Consider the following 14822-nt stretch of genomic DNA (forward strand, 5'->3'; position numbering starts at 1 on the left):
CTGTTCAATGGGGTTTTTGTCTAGAAAGTTGGTAGACTATTGTTGGTAAACAACAGTAGGGTACAATCCATTGAACATAGCTACTATAGCCAATTCCTCAAAGCCTTTATTCCTGTCAAAAATTAAATATGGAGCTACCTTGACTAATGAAAATGATTTTTTATTTTATTCTCTGTATTTAAGAATTATGATGTAATTTACACTGTCCATATCAGCATTTCTTGGAAATAATGTTTGTAATAGCCTACCTAAATTGAATTATCAATATTTTCAAGTGTCTATTAAAAGTTTAACATGCAGTTCAAAGCAGTCGCGTGTTCGCATATTCCAACATGCAATATTGCAGCACCAAAACAAAAGGTTTTACATAATGTGCATATGAGGTCATGTGACAACAATGTAGTAGACTACACTACCGAATAGCATACTAACACAGGGCAGGCTACTCTTTCTGACATACAAAGATGTAGCATTTTTATTATTTTAAAAAATATGTAAATGTAAAATTAAAAAGAATACTCAAGCTGGGTTGTGTAAAATATTTTGTCTCAACTTTGGAGGTAAAGAATAGACCTTATCGAAATGTAATTTATCGCTGATGTCTTTACAATGTAACGCTCATGCAACAACTCACAACTTTTGTCTACAAAAAGTTGGTAAACAACAGTACAATCAATGACCACACTCCTCGCAGCCTCTTCATTTCTGTCAAAAATTAAATAGCCTATGCTACTCCGACTAAGCTCTTATTGTAGTCTAAAGGAAATTATGTTTTATTTTATTCCCTGCATTAAAAAAATAAAAATAAAATAAAAAGACGTAATTTACGCTGTCAGTATATCATAATTTCTTGGAAATAATGTTTGAACATGATTGCTACGATTGTAATAAATATAATATTTAATTATCAATATAGGCCTAGCCGATTTCTAAGTGTCTATTAAAAAGTTTAACGTACAGTTCTAAGCCAAATAACAGTCGCGTGTCCGCGTATATCCCAACATGCAACACACCAGAATATTGCAGCACCAAAACAAAAGGCTTTTACATGTGTGCATGTGTGCTGTGTGTGCACATATCTTTGTTTGTGTGTATTTGTGTGTATGAATGGCCTGTGCTCCAGGTCAGCTCCCTCACAGCAGCTGTTTAAAACGACCTGCGTCTGAGTCTGAGCCCAGCGCAGCACCTGCTGCAGCTGATAGGATTTAGAGCACAGAGAGATGACACAGCCAGTAAATACATATCTGTCTGCACACTTCTTCCAGGAATTATTTTACAAATAAAGAGAGAGAGAGAGAGAGGTAACGGAGAGCACATTTAAAGCTCTACTGCACTCTAGTGGTGTGACAGGGAAACGGTTTGAAGTGTTCAAACGATGCAGCAGCAGATTGATGTGACTGATTACATCATTTTAATAATTATTTAGTCATCATGCATTCTTCTTCTAACCTTATAAACTTCATTATGTAATTAGCATTCTTCATTATGCAGTCTAAACTCTCTGCATTCTCATATCAATCTTACCATGCATGCAAAAAACTAAAAGAAAATCAAGTATAGCCTACTATTTAAAAATGACATGCTCCAGACTTTATTTTTATCATTATTATTTTTTGTTGTTGTGTAGTGTATCTTGTTATCACTTTGCCACACTATGTCATTCTAATTTAACCAGACTGAAGGCATTTACTGAACAGAGCACGTTTGGGTGTTAAAAAGGGGGTAAACAGTTTCATCAGTACAGTTTCATCATTATCGATATGGGGACGAGCCACACACCCCATTAAGCGTCCTCCTGTGTATTATTAATGTGATGCGTAAGGTTTTTCAAACACTCTTTGAGAGATATGGTGCACCAGCACGAAGGTGAACAAAACATTTCATTTCAAACGCTACTTCATTTCAAACCACTCAAAAGGAATTTCACACTGCTCTCTATTTTCTTTTATTTCTTCATGCCTTCACTTGCTCCCATATGAATGCCCTATTTTTCTTCAAGCCTTCCGCTGCTCACGAGAACTGCTGCGTCCCTTTGAAATAAACAGTGTTATTTATTGCTGGTTACAAAGCAGTGTGGCTTCTTCCACTACCATCCATTGCATATTTTTATGTACTCACGTGCGGCTATACTAAGAAACTCAAAAACATAGTCGGTAATGATAATCAACAATGGCACTCTTTCTCAATCAATTATGGTACTGTAACCATGCAGAAATTGTGTGTGTGTGTGTGTGTGTGTGTGTGTGTGTGTGTGTGTATTTAGTGCTGTGAAATGATTAATCGCGATTAATCGCATCCAAAATAAATGTTTTTCTTTACATAATATATGTGTGTACTGTGTATATTTATTATGTATATATAAAGACACACACATACAGCATATGTTTTGAAAATATTTACATGTATTTGCATGTATATATTCATATTAATATAAATTATATCATATATAAATATATTTAATATATAAACATATATTTTTCTTAAATATATACACACGTGTGTGTATTTATATATACATGATAAATATACACTGTACACACACACATATATATTATACAAACAATAACTTTTATTTTGGATGCGATTAATCGCAATTAATCGCGATTAATCGTGTGACAGCACTAAATATAGTAACTTTTTTACTAGTAAATTTCACAGTTACAAAGAAATGTAATTAACACACTGAATTAAACATGATATTTTATAGTAGTATTTTCTTGTAAAATGTACTTCAATCTGTTTTATTTTTCCCAAAGTTGTAAATAAAACAGAGATTTTATGCACGCAATGTATCCAGCATTTGTCAAGAGTTTCTGTAAGGTGGAAATGATTAATTTAATGAATTAAATTTTTTTTATTTTACATTTTTATTACAGATTATACTACAAGCATGACAACAGTTTGAGTGAAAAGTAACATGAATGTCTTACTTTTGTTTGACAGGAGCACTTGATCTGTATGAATTTCCATATAAATCTGAAGATCATGTTCTTCAGCATGGTTTGAAATGATCCAGAGGACTGAAAGGAGATCACATGATCAATGTCACATATTGACCTACAAATAGTGCAGAATCTGAAATATTAATCATTTGACATCATAATATTTTGGAAAGCAATCTCATGCTCACCCAGGCTGAATTTCTCCAGATTTTAATTACATTTCGAATCTCAGATTTTCTGAGTAAGCATCTGTGGACTTTTGGTCCCCACTACATTCTAATTTTGTTATTTAAATCAGAGATGATTTCAAAATATTGTCGTTGTTAAAGCTAAGAAACTGAACCAGCTTCTCAGCTACATTAATTTGACAAAGAAAGCAAGCAAGGAGGAGAGGCGGCTTAAAGTTGTGATTATCCTGAGTGGCTTGGTTCGGCAGTGATACCTGCTGGGACACAAGCACAGGGCTTCTAAATAAATTGCAAGTGGCCTTGGGCAAAGAGAAGAACTGTCTTTTGATCTCCTTTACGAGTGAACGAAGAGAATTTGCAGGCTGTCAATCAAACTCATAAGTCTTCAGAACAATGGGACGACCTTTATCTATTATTTTTTTATTTTGTAAAAAATCACATATTTCATTATGACAATGCTCTCTCTCTCTTTCTCTCAGGTCGAGAGCCGCACGATCAATAATTGATACGGTGTGGTACGGCCCGACGTTCCTCTTTTCCTTTGGAGCCCTTGTCACTAACTGTTGTCAGAACACATTTACTTTGATGCCAAATTTGAAGAAGCAAAAAATGGCATCATATGTGATTATATATTTAAGGCTGTAGAAAGGTTGGGGTAGATCGGCAGCTCGGGTGCACCTTTTCCCCGTGTGTTCAAGGCGCTCTATTGAAGTTGCGTGTGTTGTTGCCAGCCTCTGCCTTAAACACACGGATGCATTGTAAGGAGATTCCTCCTTCTAAAAGAGGAGATGAAAAGATCTGAGTTTTTTTTTGTCATGTGTCAGTAAACACAGAGACTGTTTTGAGATGAGGGCAGATCACACAAAAGAAAGTTACTCTTTAAACTCGGAGCCATGGGATGGTGGGGGAAACGTCACGTGAGAGGGTTGTCTTTACCTGGACTGCTCTGTTTCATCTGAAAAGGAGATGTGAGGAAGAAAAACCCAGTAACCCATAATGCATACTCATGTTTGATTTTGGATCTGAGCATGTTAACCTGGGATAAGTTTTGAAGAATAGCTAAAAGATGAGGACCACCTGAATTTAGTAAAAAAAAAAAATAATAATAATAATAAAAAAAAGGTAGCCATTAGAATGCATGAGCATAATCAAAGGGTACAATAAGGTTAAAGACCCCCTTAAGGAAAATTTAATTAATTTTTTTTTTTTTCTGGTCCCAGAATATGACATTACAAATTATAATTATTTTTATTTTTAATAAATGAAATAATAATAATAATAAAAAAGGTAAATATTGCTGGTAAAGGCACAATTTGTCAAATTCAATATAAATATATATATATATATATATATATATAATAACATTTAATATAAGTATTATATATAATAACATTTAAATAAATACCAATTATATATGTTGAACCATCTTAATAGCTACTCAACATTTAAAAAAAATATTCCATTATATCAAATTACATCAAAATCAGCTATTTTGTTATTTAGTGTTTTTCACAAAATATTAAGCTATTTACAAATATATTAAGCTATTCTCAAAACTATTTTTAACAGTGTTAATAATAAAATAATGTTCTGAAATATCAAGTCACATTAAAGACTGAAATAACAGCTGCTGAAAATTCATTTATACCATCACATGAATAAATTATATTTTAAAATATATTCAAATAGAAAAGAGTTATTTTAAATTGTAATGATATTTAACTGTTTTACTGCATTTCATAAATAAATCAACTAAATTCAGCATGGGTGAGCATGAGATTTCTTTTCATAACATATATAAAATAAATGAAAATGAATGAATAGTAGGCCTACATATGTTAGGTGAAATCTGGGGCTAAAGTCATCTTTAAACCCTCTAAGGAAAAGTTTTATAAAACTACCCAATAGAGTGTAGCGAAAAAAGAGAGAGAGCCACAAAATATGTAAACAAAGTATAAACTAAATAATAACCACATCCATTATTTGACTGGCTTCAGAAGCATCCCCAATCCCTCCATTCTTCAGTGTATATTCCACCACTATTTCCTCTTTTAATTATCCTCCAAAAGAAAAGATGGAGCACATCAGACACATCTCCACAAAGCCGTCCCTGGCACGCTCTCAGAGTGGCCAGCAAGCGTAGGCACCGTCTGGCACAGCCGATAGCGAGCCTTGTGCGCTGGCAGGGACAGACAGGGCCCGTCTGCAGCTCCGCACAACAACAGGAGGATGATCTCTCAGCAAAAGGGCCCTCGTCTTCCTCCCCCTCACACACGAGGCTTTGGCTCACCCAGCCACATCACACCGTCTTCAACAGCAGATTAAGGCCCGTTCTTACGAACTCGCAAGGCTAATTGGAGAGAAGCGGCAGCTGCCATTCACTAGGGCAGAGCTTTTGTCCTAGAACCATAAAGTACTTGAAATTACACATTTTCTGTATAAGAACCCGCACCGATGGCTTCTTTAAATACTCATATCTGGGACTGCAAAGTCCACTGCATATTGTCTTCAACCCTGAAATATTAAAAAATGAATTATGTTTACTCGGGTGCTGTGTGCTGCCTAATTCTAGATTATACATACAATTCCAATTTAATGCCATAATCAAGAAACTAACAGTGTATTTGTTTGCCATTTTGTCTATCAAGCATTAAAAGTCTTCTTAGCCTTTCTTGTTATGTCACTAAATTAGACTGTGTTCTTTTTTGCCAGAGTTTCTAAATCCTTTAAGTTTCTAGATGAACCGAAAGAATAGTCAGGTTCATAGTTAAGTCTGAGACCAAACTGAAAGCGGGGAAATCAGTTTTAGGATTTTAGACATGTAGAAAAAAAATCATATATATATATATATATATATGATCATTAATAAAAATTAGTAAAAAAAAAAAAAAGTAAAGTAGCGGTCTGAGATTTTTTTGGACCTCATTGTAAATAAATGGAATTAGTGTGTTTTGCACATTTTATCTCCTCACAATGAAAATAATCTCATGTGATAATGTGCTGTTGCGTTCTGACTCTGTCCAAAGCAACTCTCTCCATTTCTCTCTCTCTCCTCGTCTCTCTCAACCGGAGAGGCAGCAAAAGATCTTAAGTGTTGGCTTTTTGTTCTCCAGGGGGAACCAAGAGAGAAAGCTTGGGCTTATTTGAAGTATTTTGCCCCGTGTGGGGATGAAATGTCTTGTAGTGCTTTCAAGATTACTATTTGCAAGCCTGTGATGTGAGAGAACCATTCCTGTAGTGTAGAGTACATGTGGTACAGTAATCGCTAACTAAGCCAAGAAAAAAGCTGAGAAGAGGAGACAGAAAGTTACATTAAAAGACAATTTCTCACAAAAGATGTAACACTAGTCAATAATTTATACAATTGGGACCAAAAAGTCTGAGACCACTAGTGACAATGCAATTTTTATGGTTCTAAGTTTTTTTCACACAAAATATATACCATATATTGCTGGTCACAAGTTTGAAATGATTAAGATTTTTAATGTTTTGGAAAAGTCTCTTACACTCACCGAGGCTGCATTTATTTGATCAATAATACAGTAAAATAGTAATATTGTGAAGTATTATTACAATTTAAAATAGCTTTTCTATTTGAACATATTTTAAAATAGAATTTATTCCTTAGGACAAAGCTAATGTTTTAACATCCATCACTCCAGCTGATTACACCACATGTGTGATAACACCAATTTTCATTGAGCACCAACTCATTATATTAGACTGATTTCTGAAGGATCATGTGACACTGAAGACTGGAGTAATAGCTGCTGAAAAATCAGCTTCGCCATCACAGGAATAAATTACATTTTAAAATGTATTCATAAACAAAACCATTTTAAACAGTAATAATATTTCACTTTTGACACTTTCGACTGGTAGAGTATTTACAAAATTTTTATTGTACAAATTACATTCAAAAGTTAAAATGGATTTCAGAATTTCTTGAGATATTGGCATTCTGTCCACCTTCAAACTTTAATTTAGTCTAAAATAAATAAATAAAGTGATGTAAAATGATCAATGTAATAAATTTGCTTATTAGTTAAGTGATCTAGAAATAGAACAAAATCTTAAATATATCTTCTTCATTTAATAATAATTTAATTTTAATCATTGATTTGATGTCATAATGTTTGAATTTTTTTAAATCCTAAAACTTTCTGTTTATCTCCAGGTTTAAAATAGATTTTCAGTGTGTTCTCTGAAGATCAATCTTTAGACTTTTTACATGTTTGAGATCTGACACATTATTAATGCTTGTGACTGTCAGCTCAAGCCATTGACAGATAAAGAAACAAAGTGCTAACTACAACTTCTCTCACTCTCCGAGCTGCGTTTTAAAACAATGCCAGAGTGGCTATCAAAGAACAGTGTGGCTATTGTTTTACAAAAGCTGTCTTTCTCTGGAGTAAAACCGGCAAAAAAACAATACACAAAACAGATCGTTGCTCCTCATCTTGATGAAAGGAGAGATGTGGAGAGTGAAGCTCAGCTTTGAAAAGAATAGAAACACAAGGCCAACTCTCTTTGGCCTTTTGCCTGTCAGCTGAGGGGTTTGCTTACATGCCAGAGTTGACTGTCCTAGAGTTGAAACAACCATCACACAATAACACAAACACAAACACACGAAATGTATGACCCACCTCAACACAGCCTCATGAAGACCTTGCATCAGTGTGACTCTTCAGGCTATGGAAGCAAAAGAAGGCAACATATTGTCGGAGGTTATGTCAACACATTCCAGAACAATCAATAGTGTCAGAATCACTTAGATGAGCGCCTGAAATGCACACGGCAGGAAAATAGACACCAGATGTACTATAATGTGTGCTCTGATGAAACCACTCTCAAATGCTCTGTGATTAGTATTTAAAAATAAATAATTCAATAAAAATCTCCAGACCAACCGGTTGACAAAATGTCTGTCAAGCTGGTTTGCCTCAATCTAAACAGAATGTGACTGTTGTGTTTCTCTGTAATTGCATATTTGAGGATGACATCAAAAACAAAGCTATATAGGGATTTCAAAAACCTGTGATGAACATTTGCTTTATCTGCGGTCTCGACCCTGTGTAAAATAGGAGTGCAGTTCACAAGAACAAAAGGAAGGAAAATGTGAAGAAAACAATTACGTTGTAGGGAAAATAAGTAGGGAAATTAGTTTTCCAAATTTCTTTATTAGGTGATCAGTGATTTAGTAGAGAAGTAGTACAGAGTATAAAATATTTCTTATTTATTTAATAATCATTTTTATTTTAATCATCCATTTTGTGTCATAATGTTTCATGACGTCATTTTTTTTTAAAGTTCTCATACATTTTTCTGTTTATCTCTCAGTTTAAAAAAGATTTTAAATGTGGTTGAATCTTTGCAATTTGTAATATGTCATAAAATAAAATAAAATAAAATTCACAACTAAAAAAAACAGTCGCTGGGGTATATTTGTAGCAATAGCCAAAAATACATTGTTCGGGTCAAAATGATACATTTTTCTTTTATGCCAAAAATCATTAGGATATTAAGTAAAGATCACGTTCCATGAAGATATTTTGTAAATTTATTACCGTAAATGTATAAAAACTTTATTTTTGATTATTAATATGCATTGCTAAGAACTTCATTTGGAAAAATGTAAAGGCGATTTTCTCAACATTTTGATTTTTTTGCACCCTCAGATTCCAGATGTTCAAATAGTTGTATCTCGGCCAAATATTGTCATATCCTAACAAACCATACATCAATGGAAAGCTTATTTATTCAGCTTACAGATGATGTATAAATCTCAATTTCGAAAAATTGACACTTAAGACTGGTTTTGTGGTCCAGGGTCACATATATTGATGAATATATATCTCAATTAACTGATTAATTAACATGTTAATTTTGACAGCCTTTTGCAAATTTTGAAAGCCTCCTAGCATCCCCCTGTCAGCCATCTGGAAGTCCATGAACCCCAGCATGAAACTCATTGTTTTAGGGTAACTTAAAGGGAACTTTGATTTAAATCAACTGAAACTTGTGCATTCTTTTAAATTAGTTTACATGCCATTTTTACTACACATTGTTCCATATACATAAAGGCCTGTTATAATGCCTCCTGATCCTTTTGTGGCCAGTTCTGAAAAGAGCACATAACCAGGTCATGGGTGAACAAGGCTTGGTGTGCTGGTAAGGCTCATGAGGTGAGGGGAATTTGTATAGGTAAACTCTAGCATTCGGGAATAATGGGAGTGTGGCTTTAGTTGTCTTTAGAGAAATGAATAATGGAAAGGTCTGTGACGTTTTCAAAGGTAAACTCTAGTTTCTGTGACGTGCCTCTGGCAGCAGTGTGTATACATCTTTAGAAGAGTATAAAAGGTCCACCAGGACCTCGATGGCAGTACGGCAGAACGGCGTGGACATCCTGCTCTGCAGCCATGGGAAAGGTAGGTGCTGACAGCTGTACCTTCTAGTTAGAGTCATATAGGTATTTTCACAAGACATTATTTGCTACGTTAGGGACGTGAGCTTCACTTCATGAACTTCAAAAGTCAAACTAAATAGAAGAATAGAAGATCATCCATGGAAGTTTACCCATTACAGCTTTCCATGTTACTTTCACATAAGACTGGACAAAATAAGCATATTCATTCACCACTTCCTCTGTTCCTTGCTAACATACTCTTTCCTTCTGTCATCAGATCATCTTCTATGAAGGCTCCAACTTCCAGGGGCGCTCCTATGAGTGCTCTGCTGACTGCACTGACACCTTTAGATACTTCAACTGCTGCAACTCCATACGGGTCATGGGGGGTCACTGGGTGGGCTACGAGAAGCCCTACTATATGGGGTATCAGTACATCCTGGGCCGTGGGGAGTATCCTAACTTTCACCACTGGATGGGCTTCAACAGTTGTATCAGATCTTGTCAGATGTTCCCCCCAGTAAGTCAATCAAACTGATGGGTTTTATTTCACGCAGTTAGACACCTTTAAAAAAAGCAACGTCAATCAATGAGCCCTTTGAAGTAATTCATATATGCAGGGAAAAAACAGGTTCACAGGTCCACCAGGAGATTTAGTTATTTGAAATGGAGCAAGACACACTCCGATGACTGCGCAGCTCATCATAATTCCATTCATCTCTGTTTTTGGCAGTGGAAGAATCATGACACTGTCACTAGAGTTTGTTCAACAAAAATGACTAAACGTCTACTTGAAAATCTTTGAAAGTTGCACGTTTACAGCAGGAAGTCATGATCAAAGGCTCAGTCTCAACAGCGACATCAAGAATGTTCAAGGTTTTCTCCCAAACGTTCTGACAACTGGTCTCTCAAATGTATCTGCGTTGCCCTGATTATTGATTCCTCTAAAGCCCTAACTGCTGTTTTTCTCCCCACACAACAGTACAGAGGTGCCTACCGCATGAAAATCTACAACAGACCTGAAATGCACGGACACATGATGGAGTTCACAGATGACTGCCCCAATGTCTACGACCGTTTTGGCCACCACGGCATCTACTCCTGTAACTGTATGGAGGGCTACTGGATCTTTTACGAGCACCCCAATTACAGAGGCCGTCAGTATTTCCTGCGGCCCGGAGAGTACCGAGCCTGCAGCGAATGGGGTTGCATGAATCCCATGATTGGCTCCTTTAGGAGAATGAGGAGCAGTTTAATGTAAAAGTGTCTTTTTTTTATGACCATTAAAGACGTTAAAACTGATTAAAATGGTTCTTGTATGCTGTCTTTTCTTTGTGATGCTTTGAATTATTTGGTAGCGTAGGAAACAGAAAGTTTCTTCAGCTTGCCAGTTGTTTTTCCAAATAAGGATCCATTGATCCATTGCCCAATGCACATCAAAATAAAGACATGCATGTCAGTTTCAAGCCAAACTCAACTTTATAAATCTGACGTGGTTGAAGAATTCATTTTAGTCTCATTCCAAACCATAAAACAAGCTGATGAAAAAAGAACTGTGCTTATGTGAGAGGACAATTTCAATTAAATCACTTCATATCCCAGCTTCATATTAGCATTTTATCTTCATTTATGTGTCCCTGCCAGTTCATGGCATTTACATGTAGAGCCCTGAAGCAACTAAAAGCAGAGTTTGCAACTTTTTTGTCAAGCACTGAAAAGTGCAGTGGTGCTGTCTTTGGAGAGAGAGATAGAAAAAAAGCTTGCAAAGACACAAAGGGGGGCACACGCTGGCTGATCTACAGTCGCATCCACTCTATAGAACACATTGTGCTGACCAGACAGAGTTTTGTGAGTCACACACAAAGCACTGATCCATGCCGGGTCTATAAAGAGGTCCTGGCCTCAGAAATGGTTTGGTCCACTCGGAGAACAGTCACAATGGCCAAGGTAAGTGACTAAATTGTGTCTGTAAATGATATAGATTGCGGTTTTAGGGTATGCAACCATACTATCCTAAACCATGCTTTTACATGAAACGAGAGGGAAACAGACTGCTTTTAGCCTAAGGTAGCCCTGTTGAGTTCAGTTAATATGTTTAAGATTAAATCTGTATAGTACAGACTTTGGTGCCATACAGAAGACAAAAAATAAATAAATAAACAGACAGACCATAAAATATTCACTTTTTAAAATAGTAATATTAAAAAGAACTATTCAGATTTTCTATATAACCTTACAAAAATCTGATGAAATAAGAAAAAGTGAAACTTCAGACTTAAAAGTGTACCTGTAATCCTGAATTTTTCTTTCTCTACATACATCCAACAGATTACTTTCTTTGAAGACAAAAAGTTCCAGGGCCGTCACTTTGAGTGCAGTGGAGACTGCGCTGACATGCAGTCCCACTTTTCTCGCTGCAACTCTATCCGAGTAGAAAGTGGAAGCTGGGTGGCCTACGAGAAGCCCAACTACTCTGGATACCAGTACATGCTGTCCAAGGGTGAATACCCTGATTTCCAGCACTGGGCTGGATTTAACGACTGCATTCGCTCCTGCCGCATGGTTCCTCCTGTGAGTCTTTACTGTACAGTCCGTAGAAGCAGAAAACAGCATTATTTAAAAATAATCTATTGTGATAGGAAATGTTTTCACTTAAGTTAAGAGTTCAATCAAGTATGTTAGGTTGTGAGAATATAGCTCATTGAAAATAATGACTGTTCTTTGAGTATTTTGTAATGTTCTCTTTTTTATTCTTTTTGTCTTTAAAGTTTGGGATGTTTAAAAAAACATGTTTCCCAAACACTCTCTTTGTCAGCCATTGGTCGACCGAATTAATACTCCCACTCCAAACTCATGCTATTGGCTGATCCAGTGTTGTCATGTCGGGCTGATCAATCAGAGCAATGCTTTAAATTTTTGGAAAGAAGTTTTTTAATATATATATATATATATATATATATAAAACACAGATTGTTTCTTCCCTAGTACACTGGAAACTACAGGGTCAAGATCTTCGAGCGCTCCGATTTCGGTGGTCAGGCAATGGAGCTGAATGAAGATTGCCCTGATCTACGTCAGCGATTCCACAACGGCGACATCTCTTCAGCCAATGTCATGGAAGGCTACTGGATCCTCCATGAGCACCCCAACTACACTGGCCGCCAGTTCTTCCTGCGCCCTGGCGAATACAGGAGGTATGTCGAGTGGGGTAGTCCAAGTCCTACCATGGGCTCCCTGCGACGTGTGACTGACCTCAACTGAAGATCCAAATCACACAACCACCTCTCCCAATGTGTCAACAGCAATGACTGTCCATGCAGCGATTACGTCTGACCTTCAATCACCTCCAGGTGATCAGGCCTGTGGATCTGTCATGCTGAATGTATTTGTGATGCTTGCTTTATTCTGGCACAAGTGCCATAGCTTCACTTAATTAGGGCTATATGTCTCTTTTAGCACTGTTGACTGAGCAAACTGTATTTTATCAGCACCTTTCCCTTCCCAACTACAACTGGAAATAAAGGAAAATTTGATTAAAATCAAACTAATGACATTTGTACAGTATGAATGATATACAATGGCAGGGTTTCTGCAAGTTTTATGGAGGTAAATTTAATACTTTTAAATATTTTGGAGGCCAATTAAAGAAAATTTAATTGGCAGAAAAGGAATATGGAGTAGACAATGAGGTGTATTAGCAAATACACCTTATTTCCTAGAATATGGAAATAAATTTTACAGTAACGCCTGACCGTAGATGCAATGACATGAAAAGTCTTGTTTTCTGAGAAATGTAAATTTGTGATTAAAAAAAAGGAAAAAGTATCTGCCAGTGGGGTTAGAAAAAAAAACTAAACGTTAAACAAGTTTCATACCCCATTTCCAGCATATTTGGTCTTGTTTTAAGCATAAACACAAAAAACCCTCAATATTGTTTTTTTTTTTTTTATTTGTTTAAAAATTGTTTAAAATGAAAAGAAAAAAGAAAAAATGATATATATATACAGTCATTGCCAAAAATATCGGCACCCTTGGTAAATATGATCAAAGAAGGCTGTGAAAATTAATCTGCATTGTTAATCCTTTTGATCTTTTATTTTGATAATTCACAAAAATCTTTCATTGGATAATAAGAATTTAAAATGGGGGAAAATATCATTATGAAATAAATGTTTTTCTCAAATACACGTTGGGCACAATTATTGGCACCCCTAGAAATTCTTATGAGTAAAATATCTCTGAAGTATATTCCCATTCATATTCACAATTTTGAGCACTCCATATATATAAATAGGAGGGAAAACAAAGCCCAAATTCCCTTAATCATCCATCACAATGAGAAAAACCAAAGAACATATTTCTGATGCGCAGCAAAAGATAACTGAGCTTCACAAATTAGTGAAGTGGCTTTAAGAAAAGAGCTAGAGCAGTGAAAATTCCCATTTCCACCATCAGGGCAATAATTAAGAATTTCCAATCAACATAAAATGTTACGAAGCTGCCTGGAAGAGGACGTGTGTCTATATCATCCTAATGCACGGTGAGAAGGAGAGTTTGAGTAGCTTAAGACTCTCCAAGGACCACAGCTGGAGAATTGCAAAAAATAGTTGAGTCTCGAGGTCAGAAAACCTTAAAAAAAAAATTGTCAAACGGGCACCTACATCACCACATGTTGTTTGGGAGGGTTTCAAGAAAAATTCTCCTAGCTCATCCAAAAACAAACTCCAGCATATTCAGTTATCAGACACGACTGGAACTTCCAATGGGACTGGCTTCTATGGTCAGATGAAACTAAAAAATGAGCTTTTTAACAGCAAACACTCAAGATGGGTTTGGCGAACACAGGGATAAAAAGTACCCCATGTGTACAATGAAATATATTGCTGTATTTTTGATGTTGAGGGCCTATATTTCTGCTGGAGGTCTGGACATCTTGCTTAGACACATGGCATCATGGATTATATCAAATACCAACAGAAAAAAAAAAATCAATGAGATTTCTCTCTGTTAGAAATCTTATAATGGGCCATGTTTGGATCTTCCAACCGTACAATAATCTACACAAACCTCAAAAACAACACAAAAATGGGTCACTGAGCACAAAACCAAGCTTCTGCTGGCCATTCCAGTCCTCTGACCTGAATCCTATAGAAAATGAGTGGAGTGAACTGAAGAGAAGAAGCACCAACATGGAGCTGGGAATCTAAAGGGTCTGGAGTGATTCTGGATGAAGGAATGGTCTCTGATCTCTTGTCAGGTGTCAAAAGATCAAAAGATCAAAAGGAT

At 35.9% G+C, this 14822-nt stretch overlaps 2 protein-coding genes across 2 annotated transcripts; both read left to right on the forward strand.

Moving 5' to 3' along the window:
• The first annotated feature begins 9549 nt into the window (after nt 1–9549).
• Nucleotides 9550–10797, forward strand: crygmxl2 (crystallin, gamma MX, like 2). The gene is made up of 3 exons (XM_058793545.1): nt 9550–9558; nt 9814–10056; nt 10519–10797. The coding sequence occupies exons 1-3, from the start codon at nt 9550–9552 to the stop codon at nt 10795–10797; spliced, it is 531 nt and encodes a 176-aa protein (XP_058649528.1).
• A 168-nt stretch (nt 10798–10965) lies between these two features.
• Nucleotides 10966–12797, forward strand: crygmx (crystallin, gamma MX). Its single transcript, XM_058794541.1, has 3 exons — nt 10966–10991; nt 11810–12107; nt 12522–12797. Exons 1-3 carry the CDS (start codon nt 10966–10968, stop codon nt 12795–12797), a joined length of 600 nt encoding a protein of 199 aa, XP_058650524.1.
• Nucleotides 12798–14822: the final 2025 nt, after the last annotated feature.

This window comes from Onychostoma macrolepis, chromosome 12 (genome assembly GCF_012432095.1).
Source record: "Onychostoma macrolepis isolate SWU-2019 chromosome 12, ASM1243209v1, whole genome shotgun sequence".
Classification (NCBI taxonomy): domain Eukaryota; kingdom Metazoa; phylum Chordata; class Actinopteri; order Cypriniformes; family Cyprinidae; genus Onychostoma; species Onychostoma macrolepis.